Source organism: Strongylocentrotus purpuratus, unplaced genomic scaffold (genome assembly GCF_000002235.5).
Source record: "Strongylocentrotus purpuratus isolate Spur 01 unplaced genomic scaffold, Spur_5.0 spur5_contig_835, whole genome shotgun sequence".
In the NCBI taxonomy this organism is placed as follows: domain Eukaryota; kingdom Metazoa; phylum Echinodermata; class Echinoidea; order Camarodonta; family Strongylocentrotidae; genus Strongylocentrotus; species Strongylocentrotus purpuratus.
In genome coordinates, this window is record NW_022145541.1 from 715,080 (window position 1) to 740,814 (window position 25,735).

General features: G+C 37.5%; 1 protein-coding gene across 1 annotated transcript; it reads left to right on the forward strand.

The window, feature by feature from the left end:
- Positions 1–14,481: 14,481 nt before the first annotated feature.
- Positions 14,482–24,878, forward strand: LOC105445298. The gene is made up of 7 exons (XM_030985235.1): positions 14,482–14,646; positions 21,366–21,436; positions 22,100–22,278; positions 22,635–22,719; positions 23,227–23,386; positions 24,058–24,298; positions 24,747–24,878. The coding sequence occupies exons 1-7, from the start codon at positions 14,555–14,557 to the stop codon at positions 24,876–24,878; spliced, it is 960 nt and encodes a 319-aa protein (XP_030841095.1). The 5' UTR covers positions 14,482–14,554.
- Positions 24,879–25,735: the final 857 nt, after the last annotated feature.

The window sequence follows — 25,735 nt, forward strand, 5'->3', positions numbered from 1 at the left end:
AATGATTAAATACCAAATGGAAGTTATAACAGAATCACAGTCAGAATATTCAAGATGGAAAGAGTTGTGACAACAATCAAGATAAAATTACAATTGCAAGCCTTCAGACTCGTTTTTGACGGTCCCAAATCAAAAGAGAAAACAATATTTCCTCACTTTCTACTATTTTCCCTTTAAAAATGCAATCCAATCCCGGTTCGTTTCAGTTCAAGCATTCCTTGTTAAGAAACACTTGTTATTTTTTGGTCCAAATTAAATTTCCGCTGCAGCACACTTGTCGAACATAATGCAACCAAACATTCCCGGTAAATATTCGAATGGATGGAGTGCGTACTTGACTTTTTGTACGGAAGAGAATATCAGCTTCAAAATGCCTCAACATTATCTCTCTCTCTCTCTCTCTCTCTTTTCTCTCTCTTTTTCTCTCTCTCATCCCCTCTCTATCTCTCTCTCTCTCTCTCTAACTCCCTCTCTATCTAACTCTCTCTCTTTCACTCTTTCTCTTCCCCCCTCTCTCTCTCTCTCTCTCTCTCTAACTCTCTCTTTTTCTCCCTAACTCTCTCATTTTCTCTCTCTCTCTCTCCCTCTCTTTATATTATCTCTCTCCTTCTCTCTCTCTCTAACTCTCCTACTTTCTCTCTCCCACTCTCTCTCTATCCCTCTCTTTCTCTCTTTCTCTCTCTAACTCTCTCTCTCTCTTTTCTGTCTCCCCCTTTCTCTCTATGTCTCACTCGTCCCTTCTCTTTAACGTTTACCCTTAAACTTAATCCTTCTCTCTCTCTCCTAAAAAGATTGGATATTGATAGAGCACCCTCTTTTTCCCCCTCTCTCTCTCTTTCTTTCTCTCTCTCTCCCTCTGTCTCTCTCGTCCCTTCTCTTTAACGTTCATTCTTACTCTTCATCCTTCTCTCTCTCTCTCTCCTAAAAAGATTGGATATTGTTAGAGCACCCTCTTTTTCTTCTCTCTCTCTCCCTCTCCCTCTTTCTATCTCTCTCTCTCCCCCCTCTCTCTCTCTCTCTCTCTTTTCTTTCACTCCCTCTCTCCCTTTCTCTCTTGCCTCTTGTATTTAACGGTCATCCTTACACTTGATCCTTCTCTCCCTCTCTCTCGCTCTCTCTGCCTCTCTCTCGTCCCTTCTCTTTAACGTTCATCCTTACATTTGATCCTTCTCTCTCTCTCTCTCTCTCCTTCTAAAAAGATTGGATATTGTTAGAGCACCGCGGGAGATTGAATGGAACGGTTCCCTATTTATTCAATCAGGAGAGCCACTTCAGACTCAAGTCAAACTGAATGAATTAAGTTTTAATACGGATTTATATTATATTGGTTTTGTACATAACCCGTTTCGCTCACGGTCTGAAAGTCTTGGAGAAGTTGATTGAGTTTTTGTTAGGATACATGTATGTTCCAAATTGAAGTGGGTTTTGAGTCCCCCTCCCCCTCTCTTTAATCCAACTAACCTTTTTTCTTTTCCGGATATTTTCATCAAATTCGATAATGTTGCAGACAATCAAATTTGAGTTCCCTTCAGGTATTGTATGATGAGCTATATTCACATACTACTCCTACCTACAAAAATAGGGACCAATAACATTTGTTGAATTCATTTTGGTAAGCCAGACTGAAATCGTTTAAATAATTTTAAAGCTATATTTCATTTCTACCTTACATTTATCTTACAGTTCATACAAAATTCGTCTTCTTTACACAAAGGATAATTCTCAACGTCCCATCAGGGAGCAATCAAGAAGAGACGGGGAGCCTGGGCACCTTTGGGAAGTATACATGTATATCGTAACTTGCTGATTCAACTAATGAACAAGGTGAATAAGATTAAGTAGCACTATTGTACTTATATATGTATAAAATATTAACCGTGATCTAATATTTCCTTTTTTTGTCCTTGCCATCTTCTCCTTACTCTTTTTCTCTTTCCTCCTTCTACATCATTTTCATCATCATCATCAAAAACACTATCATAATTTTGTTCCTCCTCTTTTCCCTTTCCCTTTCTTCTTTCTTATTCTCATTTTCCTGATCAAAATATCATTTCAAATAATTATGAATACCTGGACATAAATTTCCGCATTTACCTTGGAGAGGGAAAGAGGGGACAAAATAATAAAAGTTCACAATAATACATTAAAAAAACAAAAAACAGCAACAGACAATGCTCTAAAAACCCATCGCTTTCTAAACAGTGTTATTTAATCAATTGTCAATGTAGCGTAATAATTTGTGTTGTTTTAGTTTACTTTATTTTAGTTAAGAAAGTTATATTTTTGTGATAGTATTATGTACAGCGCCATGAGCGTCAGAGCCTGGCGGATACCGGCGCTATATAAATATCCATATTATTATTATTATTATTAATGAGATATGTTGAAGTTTTATAAATTAATCCCGTAAATAGGTCAAGCTGAATACGGAAATGGGACACACATCAATATAAAAGAAACGTGTATGCAATATATAGAGTCAGTCAAAAGATATACTTATCATCATCTCCGATACATGTATAGAGAGCAATGAAAAACCAACTACAATAACAGCACAATATTCATTTAAAACACCTTTCCAGATAAAGAGAAGCATCGTAGGTTACTTTTGTCATTCCTTGATCTCTAACCTATACAGGTGACTACAGGTGATTGTATTGACTACAAGCATGACCTGACAAGTGTGACGCAAATGTCACACATACCGCAATCAAGGGTCGACTTCAGAAAGACTCGAGGCATTGGGGTTGGGGTTGGGGTTGGGGGGAGGGGGAGGGGGAGCGGGCTGCTAAGTCCATATGGAGGGGAAAAAAGCTGAACCCCAAAATGCAAAGACTTTCGAAAAAACCTGAGGCAATTATTGTATCTTTTTTTTACCTTAAACTGATATGTGTGGACATTATAGTGACGTATGAACATGATTTCTCTGTGATATACTATAGGGCTTTGAAATAGTCTTTGAATTTATTTTTCGAAAGTCTTTGCGATCATCTTTTCCAAAAGCACTAAGACATATTATCACAAGTCATGTCACATATCTGCAAACGTATAGTCTTTAATATTAAAGTATCAATAATAAATCTTACCTTCGTTCTGTCCGCTATCAATTCAAGGAAATAAACTGAGCTTCAAATGACTGGAAGTATAATTACAATCTCCTTTGCCGCACCGATCATCTAAGATGGTTCCAAATGAGAGTTGTTTTCCGAATCGAAAGTTTATATTTTTCTTGATGCAAGAATATAATGAAAATCTGGCGACAAAATGCCTTCGATCAGTTAGCGAGTATTTGGTTTGTGACCACCGGGGAGCTCTCCGTGCCGAAATGTTCCAAAACAGCAGCAACGATACGCGAATTCTCACGCTGCGCTCGACAATGCACCAGAAAGCAACAGCTTCACATCTACGCACGCAGAGAGAGAGAGGGAGATGGAGAGAGGTGAGTATACCGAGAAGGAATAAAGGCCTCCCTCTTTCTATCTCTCCGATACAAATTCCAGACGCTCCGGCGAAGGATGATGTACGCAATTATCCCGTGCCGACAGGGTACTAGAAGCAGAAGAGAATGGAAGAACGTCGGTTCAGCAGACAGGGAGTACCATCCGATATGGGAATTGGCGGACACTGTGTGCGTGCCTATAGTGTGTGGCTGCGTGCGTGTGTATGGATGTGTATGTGTGTGTGTTTTCTGGTAAGCCACGTGCTCATCGAATCAACCGTCTGCACAAACTGTCGAGGTGGCCTCTGGCGATTTACCATTTTTACGAGTTGGAAAGATCGCTGAGCTGCAAATGGAGCGCATTTTTATTCCGGCTGCATCCTGCAAATGTGCTTTCAGATTCATCATCTGAATTTATGTTGCGATCGCTTTATACAAGATAAAAAATTTAAGGCGCTTAATCGCACTGATTGATAGTGATTTCACAATTCATCGATAATTCAGGAAAAAGACCCTACACGAAGGGTGTCTTGGGGGCATCGCTCTTGCGTTTATTATTGCTAGTATAAATTGAGTAGTATTTATTGTGTTGACAATTCTTATTTAAGCACACTTTCTCAAGTATAGCCCTCTCGTAATTAAATACAACAGTCGTATTTAATACTGACGTAAGAATGATTGTTTAATAAACCTTGCATGATAAATGATATGTTATGTCCAAGAGACGAGTGCTAAATAGGAAGAGAATGATATTCATATCTCAGATTAGGATATCTTTGTCACTAGAACGAGGTCGCTTGACGGGAAATCAATCTGATCTGAAAGTATGATACAGATCGATTCGTTTTGTAGGAGATGACCTTTAGAAAGCAATGAAACTATTTGTGTCTTGTCTGGGCGAATTTGATCGGAATCATCTTTCTGCCCTGTATTTCTCAAGTATGCTCGTATATTATTATTGTTTTAAAGATTACTTTTGAATTTGTAATTGTCATTGATCTAAGATTATCATCTCTGTTTTCTTCTTTTCATCTTTGGCGACATTAATATTGGATTAATTTTTTGAAATAATTATTACCATACCATTATCGTCATCATTGTCGTATAATGACCGCTATTATCATTCTTCACATAGTCGTTATTATTATGATTATTGGTATTGTTGTTATCATTATTATTGTTGTTATCATCACCATCATCTTCATCATCATCATTATTATCATCATGTTTATAACAAGCGATTTGTATCGTTATGTGTTGTCTTTCCATCTGCTTTACGCAAGCTACTAACAACATTTGTCATCTCATTCGCATAACAAAATTATTAACATAAAAAGGATGTAAATTTATACAGCTATTCCCCCTGTATACAATCTGACAATTTCGACTTTATTAAAATGAAGGTATACTTGCAAAATAAACAGGTTAAATATTTGCATCTCAAACTATTTAAAAGTTACTTTGCAGCGAGACGGTCGATTCATCATGAATATTTTTGTTGATGTAGATGAAAAAAAGATGTGGATTAATGATAATTCAATGATATGTCAATATGTTCACCGAGTGTGTAGAACACTGTGTTACCTCTATCCATCTCTCGTGTATCTTTGAGAAAAGTGTCAGCATGACACCTTTTATTTGTCAAAGTTAGATCTATTCCTCATTTTTATGTTCAGTATCGTAGTCATGACCTAGTGTCATATTAAATACATGTATTAGTTTGATTTTCTTCTTGTGCTTTGTTTTTTCACTTGTTTTGTTTATGAAATGTTATACATTCTTTTACCTTCATGCCATATTGTACAGGTCTTATTAGTTTACTCATATTTACATTGTTATATTTGTTGTGAATTGCCGAATAAATAATAATAATAATAATAATAATAATAATAATAATAATAATAATAATAATGATAATTACAAACAGAACAAACAGCTATGAACATAAAAGTGAACGTGTATGTTAGCGATATTTCTGACAGTGATCATTTGTCAAAGTATAGGTCTTCATGGCAGTATGAATCATGAGAAAGATTATCAAGCTACAGGGTTTGACACCTAAACAAAATATTGAGAATATGAACATGATGTATCTGTCTACTACTTCTGCATTACCTGTGGCATTAAGAATTCAGTTACCATGGTTACGGGAACAGATACACATAAGGATGCTGGTTAAAGTTTTCAAAGATAATTTCATCACTCGTACCTGTGCAAAAATATTGTTATCGATATAGGACGTCAGTAAATTAGTGGTACATTTTGTGTCTTTTTCACCGGATTCGTGGCAAAGATCATAAACAGGTGTCGTGATCCCAATTTTGCACCCGTGCCATATGAAATCAGGGCTCATACATCAACCTGGTTTCACATGACTGGCTAACAGAACCTCTATCTGCGGGGCACAGCCTGGCAAACATAGGACCTCAATGGATCTATCATTTCAGGTGCAAAGCAACTTTTAATGATTTTGACAACCAAAAATGATGATAAGTACACTGCAGAAAGACGACCTTTTTGTGACGTCATCTAGTAATCAACTGTTGTTTTTCTTTTGCCGTTTCAGCTCCTGATGTCATCTATAATTATGAAAAGTTTAATTTCAAAAGGAGCTAAATCCATATTTGTAACTTCAGAGAAAAAAGAAAATGTTTACCAGATTTTGCGCCGTCGTCTATATCAAAGTGATATTAGAAGGTGCTTTTTTTCATAATTGCTCCCAAAATGTAGGTAAATAATTTTGTTGAAAGACGGGTACTTAAGTGACAAATGGTCTGATATCAATAACTTAATTTTCATCGACAGTGGATTTGAAATTAAGCTCTTCAAATTTCAATGTATATAATTGACAGGGCTGTGGGCACTTCAAGAGAGCGCATGTAAATGTATTGCTCCTAAATTTACACCGATTTTTAAAACATTGAGAGTTCAAACTTCACGCATTTTAGATTAATCACTCTAAAAGTGATGAAGGTACCCCGTGAATAGCTTTCATTTCCCCTTTTGAATAAAAAAAAAAAAACAACTTCAAACTTTGTTTTATGGATTGCACTGTTGGTGCTTGCAAAAGTTCATGAACGTGTTATAGCAAGTATTCGTCAAAGTGATTTTTACATGACCTTTATCTGCTCTTGCACAGATTGTAACTGACTTATATAAGAAAAAATGCAGGGTTGACATTATGTCGTCATCAGATTTGTTATTATGTCATCATCAGATTTTCTTAATAACCAATTCCGATTATACATATACCCTCCCCTAAACATAAGAGAGAAAAGGGCACATTCATATGTATCTGGCTACGGAGTAAACGTAACAATTCCATGAATGATTAAGCTACCACTACCAGTGAAAAGAAAAAGCAACGACCGAGTTATAAATCAAAATAAAAACTCAATCACCCTCAGCCACATATAAGAATAGATTATACATAAGTTTAGCAGATAATAGATTTAGACCTACACAGAAAGAACGAGAGTGACTTTAATAGTATGGTTTATCTTTTATTCGCTAATCTTTGCTCATTAATTTAAACAATTATTCCTCTAATAAAAACAATCATTCCTCTAATAAAAACAATGACGAGGATTTAATGCTAAGCGGGCACAGAGAGAGAGACAGAGAGAAAGAGAAAGAGAGAGAGAGACAGAGAGAGAGAGAGAGAGAGAGAGAGAGAGATTTTTTTTGGGGGGGGGGGGGGTGTAGTTGGAAGTTTTATGTTTATATATTAATCATAACCATTGAAGCAAGAGGTTCAGTAAAGACATTCCTCTGTGATTCAAGTTATTGCAGCTGCCTTTTCTCAGGCAATGTCTCCACCACTAGTTTGAAGTTTAAGAGAAGGAAGGAGAGAAGAAAATAAAATAAAAACACATACCTTCGGTCATGATGCAGATCTAGGGGGTGTTTCACAAAGACTAAGCTTGACTTAAAGTTGGACTTAACTATGGCAGGCCGTTCATGCCACTGATCGCTCCCACTATTGGTCTCTCAATTATGATCTTTAGATATTATTTATTCCTACAATAATGAACTATCAAAAAATGTAAATTCTGTAGATTTGTGACCATGATTTGTACGTCCCTTGAGAGACCAATGCCAGTAAACGGTGAGAGCAAACAGTGGCATGAACGGCCTGCCATAGTTAAGCCCAACTTAAAGTCGATCTTAGTCTTTGTGAAACACTCCCCTGGTGATGTTTGTTAGTTCTGCTACTTTCCATTCGAGGAGAAGCAGTTACAAGAGCAGCATGTTCAATGCCATGACAGAGCAGATCTCGAAATGATAACACGTCATGTATATTTTATTATTTTAAAATCCAATCTTACAACCTAATTGAAGGAAATGCATTCAGGGGCAACCTCCATTGTTTTGACAGATAGTCGGGTCCATGATTATAAGCAACAGTGTCAATAATAGATTCTCCTCGATTTAATTAAATCTGGATAACCGTGCAGGCGGAGACTCGTCATTAATTAGAAGTAAAAACAACAGTCGAAAAAGAAAGGGTGTCTTCAAATACAGGAGACTTCGGTGCTAATTTGAATTTCAATTCTTTCCTCATTTTCGTTCGATTTGGACAGAACTGGGACAGCACGACAGAGCCTTCTGGAGGACATTGTCATTGGGTCGACATTTCTCATTTTGGCCGCCTACCCTATGGGTTGATTACATTAAAGTGCGTTCACATTGCTGAAACTCGATCAAAGCGGATATTTCATCATGATTTTCATGAAGTTTTTCGAGGGAATCTTAAAAGGATGCTCAGTGAGTTACTATCATGGTTGTTTAAAAAAATGAAAAGTGATTATCATGATAATGGATTTGCGTCAGATTTACTATTGCTATCTTTAACTTTATCCGCTAACGGAATTTAGAATACGAATTTAATTCGGAGACTTCAGAATATCCACAGATCTGTCACACATGAAGACGTCCCACTTTGTGCATTTCAAAGTAATCACTGCCAAAGTGATGGAGGTGCTCCATGAATACCTTTTGTTTGCCCTCTTGAAGAAAAAAATACTTTCACCTGTGAGTCATAGAATGTACCGCAGGTGCATAAATAAATAATGATCACACAACTTGCATGAACACGTATCCAGCTGTCGTCTCGATGGGGATTTTTACAGTTTTAGTACAAACGACTTTTATCTGCCCATATTAAAGTAGAGAATATCTCCGAAGTTCATATTTCCAAGTCCAAGTTACTATCAGGAAAATAAAACATTGTTGCAACCACGATTTTTGATAAAATAAATCCTTACGGAAAAATGTCCAGTGTTATAGCTGAAAATACTGGCCAACTTTAACTCCACAGTCGATGAGTCTGCGAACAGTAGCGATTCTATAGACGGAGGGCATTGATGAGGCTCAAGTCCGTCCCCCTAAAAAAACAATAGAAGAAAAAAAAACGCAAGGTACATGTACAAATGAATGCAAAAAAAAAAAACCCATGCCCCCAAATCCCTCCTTTGCTTAAGCCACCCCAGCCCCCCCCCCCCCCCCCCGAAGGAAAACAATCTTATAGAACCGCTCCTGTATATACGACCAATCCGATAATATCGGGCAATGGAAACAGGAGCGGGCTAGCAGAGGAAAAACGGGAAATTTTCAACTCGAGATTCAATATACAGCTGTCCCTTGAAGAGAAGTGCGGAAAGACAAATATCCTGAGCGTGGAGTTTATTCATTCTCGTATACTATATATTCATCTGTCTTGTATTTTATATTAAGTTCTTTGCCCCTGTCAATGTTTATTGGTGTCAGGCCAATATGCCTACCTTGTCAATCAAGTGTAATGTTTGTCAATTTGGTCGTGTTTTTCATTCACGCTGACCCCCCTAGTTCATACTCTTAACTTCCTGCAGCCAAATGTTATGTAAAAGAGGTTGGTGTTTGTGTTTGTAGCTTGCACTACCCCTTCCCCGTTATTGCCAAGATAGTCTTTTAATTCCAAGATGTTCCAGTCACTCTCCCACTTTTACTTTAAAGTCCCGCCTTTTTTTAAATTACCCATCAGTGATGACTGTTTATTTTCCTTTATTCCCAATTTTCTCTTAATTCTCGTCTAAATTCAGTTTCCCCTTCCCGCGCGAAGCGCGGAAGTTTTGACGTTTCATTAAATTATTAGAGAAAGCAGACGATTCGCTGTACCGTTTTCGACTCTTAATAAGCCCTATTTATCTTAATTCAGTTTCCCCCTCTCGTGCGAAGCGCGGAAGCCTTGACGTTTCCTTAAATTATTACAGAAAGCAGACGATTGGGTGTACTGTTCTCGACTCTTAATTCTCGTCTGAATTTAGTTTCCCCTTCCCGCGCGAAGCGCGAAAAGCTTAGACGTTTGACTTAATTATTTTATATAGAAAGAAGACGATTCGTTGCACCGTTTTCGACTCTTAATAAGTCCTATTTATCTGAATTCAGTTTCCCCCCTCTCGCGCGAAGCGCGGAAGCCTTGACGTTTCCTTAAATTATTAGAGAAAGCAGACGATTGAGTGTACTGTTCTCGACTCTTAATTCTCGTCTGAATTCAGTTTCCCCTTCCCGCGCGAAAAGCTTAGACGTTTGATTTAATTACTATAGAAAGAAGACGATTCGTTGCACCGTTTTCGACTCTTAATCCCTATTTATCTAAATTCAGTTTCCCTCTCTCGCGTGAAGCGCGGAAGCCTTGACGTTTCCTTAAATTATTAGAGAAAGCAGACGATTGGGTGTACTGTTCTCGACTCTTAATTCTCGTCTGAATTCATTTTTCCCCTCCCGCGCAAAGCGCGAAAAGCTTAGACGTTTGATTTAAATATTATAGAAAGAAGACGATTCGTTGCACCATTTTCGACTCTTAGCAAGCCCTATTTATCTGAATTCAATTCAATTCATTCAATATAAACAACAAATATAAACAACTCTCAATCAGATGCGTTCACAGTTTTCACACCTCTTAAAAAATGTTTCTGGAATTCATATAATGATACACGTACTGTGTTTATTATTTAAATCTATATGAATTCTTTGATTTCCTCAGCCAAATCCTTTCTCAAATATAAAATTAATAAGAATGTGTACAGGCTTACCTGGAAATAACTGAAGAGACAAACGGCCACTGTAAGTCTTAAACACGCCAGGTCTGTAACTTCAGTCGTCATCTACCCCCCCCCCCCCACACACACACACACACTCCGGGGTCGGAGGGACCGCATGCGCGTTCCTAAAATCTCCAGCGGAAAGGGGTATTATTTCGCGCGACTAAATCCGGCCCGAGAATTGTAAAATAAAGGGGGTGTATTTGACTTTTCACCGGGAGATTTCTTTAAAAAGGGGGTGGTTTTTTTTTCTCTCTCTCTCTTTAGACTCCTGAGAAATGTAAAAAGGGGGTTATAAAATATCTTGAATATCATAGAAAAATTGATCGAATCCCGGGATCAAATTCCTGAAACTCCTGCTAGCTTTGAAAGCTCATTCAGAATTATTTCATGTTGAAAAGTAAAAACATTGGCCCCCAGCCCCCCAGTCCCCCTCGATCGACTAGATCTCACCTGAAATTTGGGGGGGGGGGGGGGGGTCTCCAAGGCAGGAAAAGCCAGCGAAAAGCGGGCGAAAGGGGGATTCGGAAATGTTGGCAGTCCTGAGATAGGGGTGGGAGGGGGTGCTTTCAAAGGGAGGGAACGAGCATACTCGTACCCTAAATAACACTGAAAGGGGGGGGGGGGGGGAGGAGCCGGGCATCTACTGTACATGATTGCACTTTTTAAGTACTTGCGCGCTGGCGCACTTTACGTCTAGGCTATAATAATACCTTGCAAAATAACGAAAAATGATTCTGAAGTTTATGAAGTGCTTGTTCGCGCACGGCGCGCAACTACTCTTAATGATCGTGACATACTGTATACGTGTAGGCTATACAGTTATACATACATTAAAAAAACAACTCATTTCTCATGCATTATGCTGAAAGTGAAACCATCACATTTTTTTCCTTCTTCTTCTTCCTTTTTTTTTCTGTCTTTTTTTTTGTAATCTCAGGGGGGGGGGGGGTGATTGTACAGGCCATCCCCCCTACTTCAAGCCAGGGGGATGCAGCCCCCCCCCCCCATCCCCCCGGGATTTACGCCCCTGGAGTGAGCAAATTACTATATCACTAAATCACTTCATTGATGTTATTTGTAGATAAGTACCACTCACGACTTCCAACTAAATCTGTCGCGAGCAGTCACATCCAGTGGCGTAGACAGGTTCGTACACCTGGGGGGATGACTCAGGGGCGGATCTAGCTTTTTGCTAATGGGGGGGGTTGACCAATAATGACGATGCAGAGCATCGTCCACGAGCCGCGAAGCGGCGAGCCGATTTTTTTTGGGGTGTTTATTTGAACCCCGTAAGTGATGTTTTCCTGGCATCTATTAACACAATGGAGACAATAAAAAGCAGTGCATGATAACGTCTTTTTAAATCAAGTAACAGTTAAATACACAGTTATATCCAGAGTTATCATGTGTTTGGTTAAGTTACCAGATGAGTTGAATATCTTCTCACAATATTTGCACTTGAAAGGGTTTCTCTCCAGCGTGCGTTCTTTTTTCTTTCTTTTTTTCTTTTTTTTCCCATTTTTTTCCTTTTTTTGTTGTTTGTTTTTTGGGCCGCCCAAGGGGGGCGGGTTAAACCCCCTAACCCCCCCCCGTAGATCCGCGCCTGTTTAATCTTGTGGTTATCTTGTGGTTTCCAAACCACAAGATAACCACAAAATACTTGTAAGATTTTCTTTTTTTTACCGTCTGAATTGGCTTTCACCGTGTGAATGCGGCTAATAACAATAAACACAATTACAATAATGATGAGGATTATTATTATCATCATCATAATTATTATTATTATTAATATTATAATTGTTATCATTATTATTATTACTATTATTATCATCATTATGACTTATTAAGTAAGCAAATATCATTCCCCAAAACCTGGGGGGGGGGGGGGTGATTGTACATGCCATCCCCCCCCCCACCTTGTGAGGTGGGGGGATGCATCCCCCTCATCCCCCCGTTGTCTACGCCCCTGGTCACATCTACTCATGGAACGATGATAATAATAATCAAATAATAAAAACGGTGTTTATAAAGTGCTACCACCGGTGTCTCTAAGCGCTATAACAAGAAAAGCACAATCATTTTGTTGTTGTTGAAATAAATCTTAATTCAGATAAAATCATGGATAACATCATACTTAAATACTGATAACAAGCACTTAATCACATGTTTAAATGAAATGAAATCAAATTATATATCTGTATTTACTTGAAAGAAGATCGTAGATGCATTTCCTGTAAATCAGTAATTAACTTTCTCCACTTAGTAATATTCACATCTGTTGTCTTAGTTTTATTTCCTCTACTTCTAGTCTGTATTTCAACAAAAATAAAAAAGTATTTGCTTATTATTTTCGTTACTACATTTTTATCAAATTGATTTACAACACTCGTTTTATAGATTGCAAAACACAATGATAAACAATTACATATTAAACAAAACAACAACAAAAATTCTACTGATCATAATGTCAAGCAGTAAACGATGATGGTATGCAGACTTATTCGCTTGGTTTCATTCTATGTTACATGCACTGACGACTGTATTTTTCTATACCGCCTCCTTTTCTCCTTTGCTTCCCCTTTTTTATTTTTTCTCCCAAATTTAAAGCATTGTGTTGATGGGAAATTTGGTTTTGTAATAATTTTAAGATAAAAAGATGTTGTATAGTTTGTTTTATTTAATAATTTGTGAAAAGTACATTATGTTAACAACAACCACTGGAACGGGGACAGAAGGCTTTTTGTCACAGTTATAAAAGGTTAATTGATTTTGTACCTCACGTTCCAACGGTGGTTGTATTATCTATTATTTTGCTATGTCGTCTATTTTATGATTTGTTATGTATTTTCTTTGTTACCAAATATAATAACATAATTAATACTAATAATTAATAGTAATGGTCTCTACCCCCAAAAAAATAAATATAAAAAATCAAGTTTTTTTTTATCGCAAAATAATCATTGGGTTCACCATTACCTGAGATCACGCCAGTCCACATGTTTCAATGTCGTATAAAGTATCATTTTTTTAATCGAACAATTGCAAAATGGTGCACCTTCCACCCTCCAGATCCGGTGAAAAACGGTGAAGCCCTGGTTGTCGTTTGTCTCTCTTGATTTTCAATTTATTTATTTTTATATGGGGGTTAGGGATGTTTACACCCATGCGCTTGATACGTCTGACGCCTAGATAATCCACTGAATGATTGAAAGTGTGAAAGACTGATTTGTTCTAAATAGGCTATTTTCTTCTTCTAGTTGTACAGAATAAATAGAATAAAAGAGGGGCCCGATGTGTTCTTAGGCCATCGTTTTTAAAATCTGATTCATTTATCATTTAGTTGTTAAATGGATTCGGTCTTCCTTTTTGGTTTGGCATGCTCTTGCTGTAGGAATCTTTTTGACGATCTTGCAATTTGGCCCAAGACTTGTTTAGTGACAGAACGATCATGCTATTACAGGCTGATTGGTATTTAATAAACCATTACGAATGACGAATTGTTTCCCGCGGTTTTGGGTTTTTAGAAGAAAAAATTGCGTGTAGTAAATTCACCCATATCATATAGCTTGTAAACTCTGTATCTGCAGCCGCTCTCAGTCCACTGAGGTGTCATTAAGATGGGAGTTCCAAGATGGCAGTATGGTACCCCACGGTTAATGAATCATTGACCGCACACACGATTCCACATCGCATTACACTCAATTTGTGTGTGTATATTGAAGCTCGAAGGATGGGATGTGAGAGTTCAGTGGTTCATGACAGATTCATGACAGGTACAAAAGCCTATAATGGACATTTTATTTTAAAAAATCACAAAAACTCAAAATAAACTATTTAATTTAATAAATAATTATAATAAAATATATATATATTTTTTTACATTGTTGAACAAAAATAATAGTTTTCAGCGATGCGAATTTAATCTTAAATATTATAGAACGAGGATTTTTTATGTGATTCTTGCCGCGACATTTTGTACGGAAAGCTAATCGAAAGTCGAGTTCCTGCGAGAAAAAACGCTGCATTTCCAATGGTTTCTAAAGTGAACGCAGTCTTTCGTCATTTATTTGGGTCTGAGAGACATCAATCCAGTTCTGGATCGAGAAAACGTCCTTCAGAAAGGTAATAAGATCGATTATTTTCAAGAAAACTTGAGGCTACATTATTATTAATCGGTCCCATGTGTAGTAATATAAGTTGGTTGTCAATAGAGAGCGGATGCACACATAGCTGCATTACTGTACTGCAGTACATTTACACAATATTTTTGTAAAACCTGCTGCAGCTACTGTACTAAACTTTTATCATAAAAAAAACACTCAACATTAATGATAAATAACATTAACAAACAAATAAAATTTAGACTACCAGTTTCGTTTATGAAATTTTTACTTGTGAAGTTGAGTTTCCGGTAATTCTAGCAACACAGTAGGGTGTCTGATCGCGCACCCGATGTGGTGTGCTAAAATTCTTCCCATAGAGATTACACGCATCCCTATGCAGCCTACGTGCATTGCGCGACCATGCAAAAAAAGTCAATTTTTTTTTTTCAAATCGAGATTCAAACCTTTATTAGGGTGTCTGAACGATTTTTCAAATTTCAATTTGGGATCGTTTTTCACCATTTTTGTTTGATATTTGAATAAAAAATGTTATCAGAATAATACATTTCAAATTTCAAGTCTCACCGATGTTTCTATCAAAAGTTACAGCCCCTCCAACACGCTGGTATATTCATATCATTTTGGTCAAAATCGTCGAAAAAGACGTCCACGCAGAGTGATGTTGTTTTGCTAAATTTAGCCAAACAGCTGTATCGCGCGATATGCAAGCGTATGCATATCGTACGCATGCTGCTAAGCCAATCCGCGACTTGCAGCTTGAGCTACGCTGTCTCCGCGACATGTGCGATTGACTAGTATGGTTGGCGTTCGTCGCACAATAAACCCGGAAGTGAATGCACGTTATAGTCAATGGCAATATCGCGGAGACAACGCACGTTGTCTCCGCGATATTGCCATTGACTATAACGTGTATTCACTTCCGGGTTTATCGAGGGAATTTCCAACCATAATTTCAGTCACTATAATGTGTAATTGAATTTGGGGTTTCGTTCGTGCGCGGAGATGTTACGCGATGTAACCATGGTTTGGACTGAGCGGAGCGCACGCCCCCTAATTAGCTGATCCACCAAATAGCGAGAAGGGTATTTTTAAACTGTTATCAGTTGTGATCCCTGGGGGCTAGCGAAAATATAATCACATAGAATTGTTCCTTAGGACTGGGACTACTTATCGATCGGGGCGTCATATCTCAAAAGTGACAAACCTCAGAGTTAGCCAGGACACAATGTTTAAATTGCTGTTTTGACCAAGATATTTTTAGAATTTCGGGGGCTACGCCCCTTTGGAAATATTGGAATTCACCTGCTCTTTCATATGACACCTCATTCATTGATTATCACCTTCAGGATCACAACTGATAAAGGTTTGAATCTCGATTTGAAAAAAAAAAATTGACTTTTTTTGCATGGTCGCGCAATGCACGTAGGCTGCATAGGGATGCGTGTAATCTCTATGGGAAGATTTTTAGCACACAACATCGGGTGCGCGATCAGACACCCTACCTTTATCTGTTGTGATCCTGAAGGTGATAATCAATGAATGAGGTGTCATATGAAAGAGCAGGTGAATTCCAATATTTCAAAAGGGGCGTAGCCCCCGAAATTTTAAAAATATCTTGGTCAAAACAGCAATTTAAACATTGTGTCCTGGCTAACTCTGAGGTTTGTCACTTTTGAGATATGACGCCCCGATCGATAAGTAGTCCCAGTCCTAAGGAACAATTCTATGTGATTATATTTTCGCTAGCCCCCAGGGATCACAACTGATACATTGTAACAGTTTAAAAATACCCTTCTCGCTATTTGGTGGATCAGCTAATTAGGGGGCGTGCGCTCCGCTCAGTCCAAACCATGGTTACATCGCGTAACATCTCCGCGCACGAACGAAACCCCAAATTCAATTACACATTATAGAGACTGAAATTATGGTTGGCAATTCCCTCGATAAACCCGGAAGTGAATACACGTTATAGTCAATGGCAATATCGCGGAGACATCTCCGCGATATTGCCATTGACTATAACGTGCATTCACTTCCGGGTTTATTGTGCGACGAACGCCAACCATACTAGTCAATGGCACATGTCGCGGAGACAGCGTAGCTCAAGCTGCAAGTCGCGGATTGGCTTAGCAGCATGCGTACGATATGCATACGCTTGCATATCGCGCGATACAGCTGTTTGGCTAAATTTAGCAAAACAACATCACTCTGCGTGGACGTCTTTTTCGTCGATTTTGACCAAAATGATATGAATATACCAGCGTTTTGGAGGGGCTGTAACTTTTGATAGAAACATCGATGAGACTTGAAATTTGAAATGTATTATTCTGATAACATTTTTCATTCAAATATCAAACAAAAATGGTGAAAAACGATCCCAAATTGAAAATTGAAAAATCGTTCAGACACCCTAACAACAGTTTGCTGAGCCATCAGTAGGGGCGCTGTCTGAGAATAAGAACTGTCCGCATAAACAAGGATCGTCTTTGTAAACGCGGACAGACATGTCGAGTCTGCAAAAATAAGGATCCTCTGCATTTTCGCTGATGATTCTTCCGATCCGCGCATTGGCGATGCGAAAAACCGATTAGACCTCTACGCGATAATTTTCTTGATGCATTTCACATTGACTTTGTACTGAGACTTTCACATTATGAGCGATAAATCCTCAGGAAGACGGACAACCCATAAAAGTAGACGATTAACTGGGGGTATTCTATTACACTGAATCCGTTTTTTCACAATAACATGCCTTATCAATAAAAATGGAAAGATTCCTTGAAGATGGATGAACATGATCTGACCCACTCCAGCAAAGCATAGAGAGTCAATACTAATGCGTATTGACCTCTAGCACTGCATGCTTGCTGTGAGGAAGGTATTATTAGACCTAGTCTAGAGTAAAGGAGGGGGTTTTCTGCCACTGAAGACAAAATCCTATTTTTTGGACCCGTAATTTCCTATTTATTATCATTTCTTGTTCAAATCATGAAGCAAATATTATTATTATTTAAACAAAAAAAGAATCCCAGAAAAAAAATCACAAATTGCCATGACAATATTCATTTAAGGGCAGGTCCAAGCTATTTGGATTGTGACGTACGGGACATTCAGAGACTTTAAACAAGAAATAACAATGGATGAAATTATTTATATGGCTATCTTTTGGTATGAGTCTGTGGCTATTATGGGCTAGTTCATTTGTGGAAAGTTTTAGTTCTGACCAATTCATAAATTAATTTTTAATGTAATTAATGTGCTGCGTGACGTACGGGACCAGAGAATTTCTGACTTTTTCAAAAATAAGTTTATCGTAAAAATTCTCTGAATTTATGAAGTTATGAGATTTATGGTAATGATATCTTAATTCATTATGGAATCAAGCATTAATCACAACTATAACCATATTTTTCTGACCTTCCGTTGTTATACCAAAACATAAATGTGTGTATGTGACGTACGGGACACGTGACGTACGGGACAACTTTTCCCTAGATGGGAAAATGCATTGAAATGAAGAATTTTCGTCAAAATTTGTTAAATATGAACAATTTTAACTTAAATCAGTGACAATTAGAGTGTTTTAGAACCCAATTAGATCCTCTGACCATCACTCAATATCCTCTGTGTTAATTTATGAGGTAAATCAATACAAATATTACTTTAATAAAGAAAACAAATTAAATTACATACATACACACACACTATATTACCATTTTTATTCCATTTACCCATCTATCATGTGCAGTCATGCTTCTTTTCTCATTTCTTTCATCCATTCCATTCAACAGTGCTACATGTACATGTAAATGTTTTAAAATAATAATTAATGAAGAAGATGAACTTGAACTTGAAAACTTTCATTAAAACTTGTTTGAAACACGGGGGCACACTCGGCACATCATATTTTGTGAACAAAGATACAGTACATTACAAATATGAAATCTTTTCTTCATAGCTTGTTTGAATTACTTGATAGTAATATCATAGAATTTTGAAGGAATTCAAAGATAACGCTGAACATATTGTCTTATTCTAATCTTTTTATCACAGATTAGAACATGTACATGTATATGTTGCTGTCATATATTCAAGAATTTTAATGTACCGGTACATTAATGTACATGTTTGTGAAAGATGGATACAAAAATATAAATCTTGAATGTATTTTGTATTGATTAAAGACATCTTATTAACACCACCAGATATAATAAATTGAAACCCTAAAGGTTTGTGTGACCTTTTCCACAATTCAAAAGATTAAGGCGTAATTCAACAAAAATGCATGGATGTAAAAGTGATGAAAATCCTAAGTGGGTGAGAGTGAGAGAGGCCATCCTTCCTTAAAAGTTATGATTTAGTTTTTAGGAGATCAAAATTCCTGAGCTGGCTCCATAACATGTACATGTACTATTATGATTTACATATTTAGCATCCTGCCAATGTTGGGGACATCAACTGGCAAAATACCAAAGTTGATAATACCAGGGGTCTGGCTTGAAGACTAATTACATCAATAAATATTCATAATTGAATGACACATGCCTTTAAGACTAAAACAATAACAACAACAACAGTATGAGTAAATTCCTAGAAGGGACCCAGTTGGAATGTTCATATATCCCTGTATACAACAAGTTTCCTAACACATATATATATTCTCCTTTTGGTCATTTCCCTTTTTCACATGTTGCATTGGTTTTATATGGGGTTGTCCCGTACGTCACACACTTGTCCCGTACGTCACATTTCTTAATTTGATTATGTAATCAACACAGAATTTTCGTAATTTTTGTTAAACCTATTTTTTGCTAGGTATTCATCTAAATTAGAACTTCCTAGAATATCTTTTTAAAAAAAAATTATTTTCATAATTAAAATTAAACAAATTAATGTCAAATTGTGACGTACGGGACATCACACTTTGGAACCTACCTCATTTGCATAATTAATTAATTTTGAAAGTTTTTATATTTTTTTCCTATTTTCTAGTATGATGGTCTACATGTCCTACAATATTTAATTTTGAAAAAATAATTCAAATGAGATACAAAAATTAAAATGTAATGTCCCGTACGTCACGCTAATTAACACAAATCAAAGTTTGTGACCTTGGCATTCTTCGTATTTTGATGATTTTTTATTTTTTTTATCAGATTCATAAAATTCATAGTTTCAGCTTTAAAATGATGTATAGTTTGTTAAATATATATAAAGATGAAATTTGACCCCCAGAGGGGACAATAGCTTGGACCTGCCCTTAAATTTTCACTGTTTCGGAGTCAGTTATTGGCAAAGCGAACCAGTTTTCGGCCGCATGTACAAAGTCAATAGGAAGCGCGCGCGCGCGCACCGTGCGTTTCCGTGCTGATTTGTAGTACTAGCGGGTGGAGCAGGTATCCCACGCCGGAGCTCCCCGGAGCTCGCCAGGCCGAAAAAACATTGGAATCTGAATTAGACAGAGATATCTGAAAAATACTTTTATGGTACCCATATTTCTTATAGACACGCGTAAGATACTCGATTTTTCAGATTCGGGTAATGGGACCGCCTATTACATCGCTAAAATGTGATATTTTAGGATTTATTTTTCATTGTAAATGTGGTTCTTTAATGACTCTGGCATGGTATGGTATGTGTGGGATATGCGATATGCTATTATGCGATGTATTTTAAAGGGATTTTACCATGCATCCAACCAATCAGCTGAAAACTGAAGCTGGTCGATTACCCCCTCCTTTACTCTATACACAAATATACACACCACAAAATATCGCATAGACTATACACAATCATGTCGATGCAGCTGTAAGCAAAGTTTGACACTAGACTTACAATTTGAATTTTTAAATTATTCTTTTTAACATCAGTAAGTTAAAAAAAATGTGTTTCACTGCTATTTCATACATGCCAACTGTTCAGATTAAAGAGGAACATTCCTCTTTTTGGGAGAAGATAATTATCATTTTAATGCAGGTGTTCCTCTTCCTGTACAAATTTGTCTGTAGTATTGAATAGGAGAGTTAGGATTGTTCCTCTTTTTTTTGAAAATAGCATAATTTGTACAGATTTCTGATTTTCAAATGTTGGCATGTATGCTATTTAGGTGTCATCAATTGTCACTAAAGTGCCGATTTTGAGCGATTTTTTAGGTCCTCTCTAAGGATATCATATCATGCCTTACCAAAGCGCACTAGCGCATCGACTTGGTTTCAAACCCCGGTCGCAAGATTACAAGACCACTACCAGACCTGCCAACCATCACGATTTAGTCGTATTTTGTATGATTTTTAGAAGCAAATACGACAGTACGATTTTCTTCAATAAAATACGATTTTCAAAACAAAAACAAATGATTATTTATTTATTTTTTATTTTTTTTTAAATTAAATTTGTTCATTAATTAATTTTCAATGGCAAAATGCCCATTCTGTCCTGTAAAGTATCCTTAAAGCATCTCACATACATGTAGGCAATTTGGGGATGTTTATTGGTTCATCGAACACACCAGTCGATTAAAGAGATTAAAGAATACAGTTTTTGAACTCCAGAGGTTGGCAGATTTGCACTGCTCTACTAACTGAGCTATCGCACCTCCTCTTAATGATATAACCGACCACAGTATCTCCCCACAAACAATAGATTTGTACAAGTGCTTTTCTGACTCATGTGAAGGACTGATAAACTTACATTCCCTCTGTCTGTCTGTCTTTGCAGCCTCGATGATGTGAGTCAAGACATCCTTGAGACACCCCGACCAAAAAGGGCCAGGAATTCCATTCATGCAGGTAAGAATCGCTTCCCCCGTAATAGAGGTTTGTGATTTATTAGAACATAAGTGAATTAAACATGCATACCAATAGTAGTGGGCTCTCATGGGGAACTTGACACCATCATGCAGGTGTTGTCAAACACCAGGGACCCGTTTCTCAAAGCCTTTTTCCAATGAAAAATGACAAAAATCAGTCACAAATCTGCTGATAAGCAAGGATTTCAGTAGCTTATAACAAAAACTGTCATTTGTCACTGATGACAAGTTTTGGGAAATATGGCCCAGGATTAATCTTCACTTTTATGACCAACAGGCTTGTTTTAATGCTCTGCATTTTCCACCAATCGTCCCATATGGAAAAGTCATTATCTTACTTCTCCCTCACCCAAAGACTCTCTCTCAGTGCCATATCGATTGAAGTTTGCGATCATGCTGTTCCACAATCCTCGGTTCCTAGCCTTCTCTATTAGCACCACTCCCAGTTCTTTCACTCCTCTCTCTTCCAACAATTTCTGCAGACTGTCCATTCAAAGTATCCTCCTTCTTCCCCTACTCCTCCTTCCTTCGCAGAGACTAGGGGGTATTTCATGATAGGACTACGGGTTTGATGTTATTTCATAGAACAAATGTTGTAGAGGATTCTAGAAGTATATGATTTTATTGCTTGTTTGTCATTCAGATGACTCGAGTCGGTCTCGAGCGACCACTCCCCTCGTGAAAGTAGCCAATTGGATTCATCAGAAGGCCTCCACCTTTGGGGAGACGTACTTCTTCCGTCCTGTGGGAAACCTGGTACAGAATACCTATCCCTCACCGATTCCAGGAACATCAGATGGCAACCATCTGCAGCATTCACAGGTTTGTTTATCTGTAGGCCTACCCATGTCATGTACCTTTGTTGCATATTCCGCTGTAACAAACATCTTTCGCTAGTAATGTGTCAGTTTCCAATTACTGCATTCATGAAACTTGTAACAACAATTAAATAGATAAATGAAATTTAGGAGAGAGACTGTGGGAAGACTTCAAAGCTTTAGAGAGAAAGAGTGAGTGAGTGAGTTTGAGAGGGGGTAGGGTGGAGAAGGTATAAGGAGGGGGAAGGAAGAGGTTAAATTTATCTTTAAAAATATGTAGAAGAAGAAGAGTTACACCATCAACACTTATTTGTGAACCAGAATGTTCTTTTAGTTTTGTCCATGTTTTCTTTGGTACAGGTCATGAGTGATACACCAGGTGAGCCAGTAAAGAGTAAACATGTGAACACAAATCAACCTGTCAAAGTAGACTTCAAACAACCAGGTACATATTTCTTATATTACTTCTTAAAATGAAGAATAATACTTATTTCTCTTTAAAAAAAAAAGCATAACCATGTATCTGACTATCAGTCAACCTCCTCACACCTAAAGTTTTTGATATGTTGAATTTATAGAGTACATGTAGGTATTGCATGTGATCCTAGATCCAGGCTCTTTCTATCCAGTTTGATGTACATATGTGCTTGAAAATACTGTGAATGATGCGATGTTAAAGGGGTTGTAGCATGACAAGAAAATGTGTCTTTCCTGTGACCTGACTCGGGGGCCAATCAGGCATAATACGACTACGGACGACGCGATCGGCAAGTGGTCTATGGTGCAACATGAAACCGAAGCGTGAGGAAAACTTTGGTCCGTTATTCGAACGCTAGCTCCCGCTGACAGTAAATAATAAAGTCCATTCGTTTACGTGCAGTTGTCCAAAAGAAGGCGTTAACCAGTATTTGCCATGCTACACCCCATTCAACAGTTTTATTCTTTGCCGTAGATGGAATACCTCATCATAAATCAGCTTCTAACACAAGTCAGCACCAACTCAAGCAGCAACCCCACCACTCTCATAACAATGGACGGCAGTTAGAGAGAGACAGCATGCAGGGGATAGGGGGAACAAGAACAGTGTCAAAAGAACAACCTCCTAACAAAAGGTTAGTTGTCACTTTTTTCTGAGGTTTTATGAACCGTTTTATGAACTGTCATATACAGTGTTGGTCAAAAAGAGGTTTACACCTAGAAATTTGCTAATTATTTTAAAAATTATCTATGAACAGTAAATTATTATACATCTTATGAAAGAGTGTTTTATCCCGATTCATTTAGTATCATTTGTGTGTGGTATGTGTTCACGCTTGGATGAACAGGAGACAATGTTTAAGAGAGTGCAAAAATCACCTTGTGTCAAAGTAATGCTTGAATTTGATGTTTGAAAACAATTGGGATTTGGGTATCAATTCGGTCATTGCAGATCCAAATAACATCCCTAACAAAATCAATCATGCCACACATATCAAATATCAAAGAATATTTGTGCGTGTGTGTGTGACTTTGCTTCTGCTCAAAGCATATGCAATGCATCTCATTTGATGCATTCAATTCATTCTCTCACTTGAATACTTTTGTGCAAGTCGATTTTTGCACTCTCACAAACAATGCCTCTTGTTCATCCAAGCGTGAACACATACCACACAAAACTGATACCAAATGATTCGGGATATAACACTCTTTAAAAAAGAAGTTCAAAGGGTTATACATTTATATGAAAAATAGCTTCTTTCTTCAATTATTTTATTTTTTTCTTTTTATCTCAAACAATACACAGTTCAACGTCCCACCTTGGGAACTCATCTATGTCGACCACCAAGCATGGTTGCTCATCTGTGGCTGCCACCGGTCTGTCCAAGCATGGTAGCTCCTCTATGGCTGCCACTGGTCTGTCCAAGCATGGTAGCTACACCCCTGTCAGGGATAAGCTGTTCCCACATCCCAAGAGAAGAGTTGTACTTACTCAGGCCTCTAGAGGACATCCTCACATACCAACCAACACACAAACGGTCAACGAGGTAAGATCTGTCTTTCACAAGTCCTGTATTTTGTCATTCTTACATGTTTGTGTCCTACTGTCTTGTTAACTTATGGGTTTACATTTGAATTTTAGACCCCTTTTTTACACAAATGATGCATGTTTCAATCGTTCATTATATGATCTATCTGCCCTCTTTGAGGCTGTGTGTATCTATTGCACTCAGCCTTACAGCTTCTTGCAATAGATACACACAGCCTCAACTCGAGCGTGGATAGATCGTATAATGAACTCATGCGCATGCATCATTTGTATATTGTCAGGTGTCCTGAAGGCTCCACTGGTACTTGGACTTGGTTTATAATAACGGAGCATGTGCACTCTCATTTGCGGATTAGCAATTTAATCCACATATACATTCTTTCTTAGCAGTCAGGTAAAAACTAACGAACAAACATATTTACCGAAAAACTTTCTTTTGTTGACAGTGTGTAAGGTTAAAAGAGAGACAGCAATACAAGCAGCTATTGGAGCAGTTTACCATGGGTAGTCTGAAGCCATCCTTTGACTCAGAGGCCACTTTGAATGAGAGCAAGGCAAAACCAGCTGCAGTAAGGTAACCCATCTACTCTTAAAGCCCCACTGTCCTACTTGTAGCTACTTGCTCCCTCTATATAGAAAACTTCCCTAATCAGTGCCTGTTCGTCCCCCATGATCCGCTTTTTCTTATGTTAGTTGAGAGCAGAGTTAATGAGATAGCCACCTGTCAGTGATCTCGCTGTGTGGTCTAATCCCTTCTGGCCCAGTAGTATTGACAGTCTTTAACATACACCAGACACAGTCACATTAATCATGTGTACAATCATATATAAATAATGAAAATGTAAACAATGGTCATGATTTGAGTTTTCTGATTTTAACCAAACCATATTGATGAAGAGATTTATAATATGATCATGTAAATATGAGGGAGATACATGTATGCATACAGTATGAGTCAAAATAAACTAACCCCCCTAACGCGTGTAACGTTTGCAATACGTTAATTATTTATTTAACGGGTGTAGGCGTTACCCGTTAGACGTTAGCGTTACCCGTTAGTTTTGTTAGTTTTGTTAGTTTTGTTAGTTTTGTTAGAAGTGTTAACTACTAACCTTTTTAAAACATCGTACTTATCATCTCAAAATACGAGCACGAGTATGTTCAAAATTATTTACGATAAAACAATGCCAAACTAATCTTAAACATCCTAATTATCTTCTCAAAATTAGCGAACGAAGTTACGATATGTGCTTCGAGAAAATGATGCCTAAAATATCTAAAAACATCGTAATTATTTTCTAAAATTGACCGAAAGAAGGAACGATATATGCGCTCTAAGAGAATGATGCCAACAATATATGAAACATCGTACTTATCATCTCAAAATACGAGCACGAGTATATTCAAAATATTTAACGTTGAAACAATGCCAAAC

Excerpts from the sequence above, each read along its gene's own strand:
- LOC105445298 (XM_030985235.1), top strand. The coding sequence starts at position 14,555 with ATGGTTTCTAAAGTGAACGCAGTCTTTCGTCATTTATTTGGGTCTGAG. Across the intron at positions 21,437-22,099 it reads CAGGAATTCCATTCATGCAG|ATGACTCGAGTCGGTCTCGA; the intron begins GTAAGAATCGCT and ends TTTGTCATTCAG. Across the intron at positions 24,299-24,746 it reads ACACACAAACGGTCAACGAG|TGTGTAAGGTTAAAAGAGAG; the intron begins GTAAGATCTGTC and ends TTTTGTTGACAG.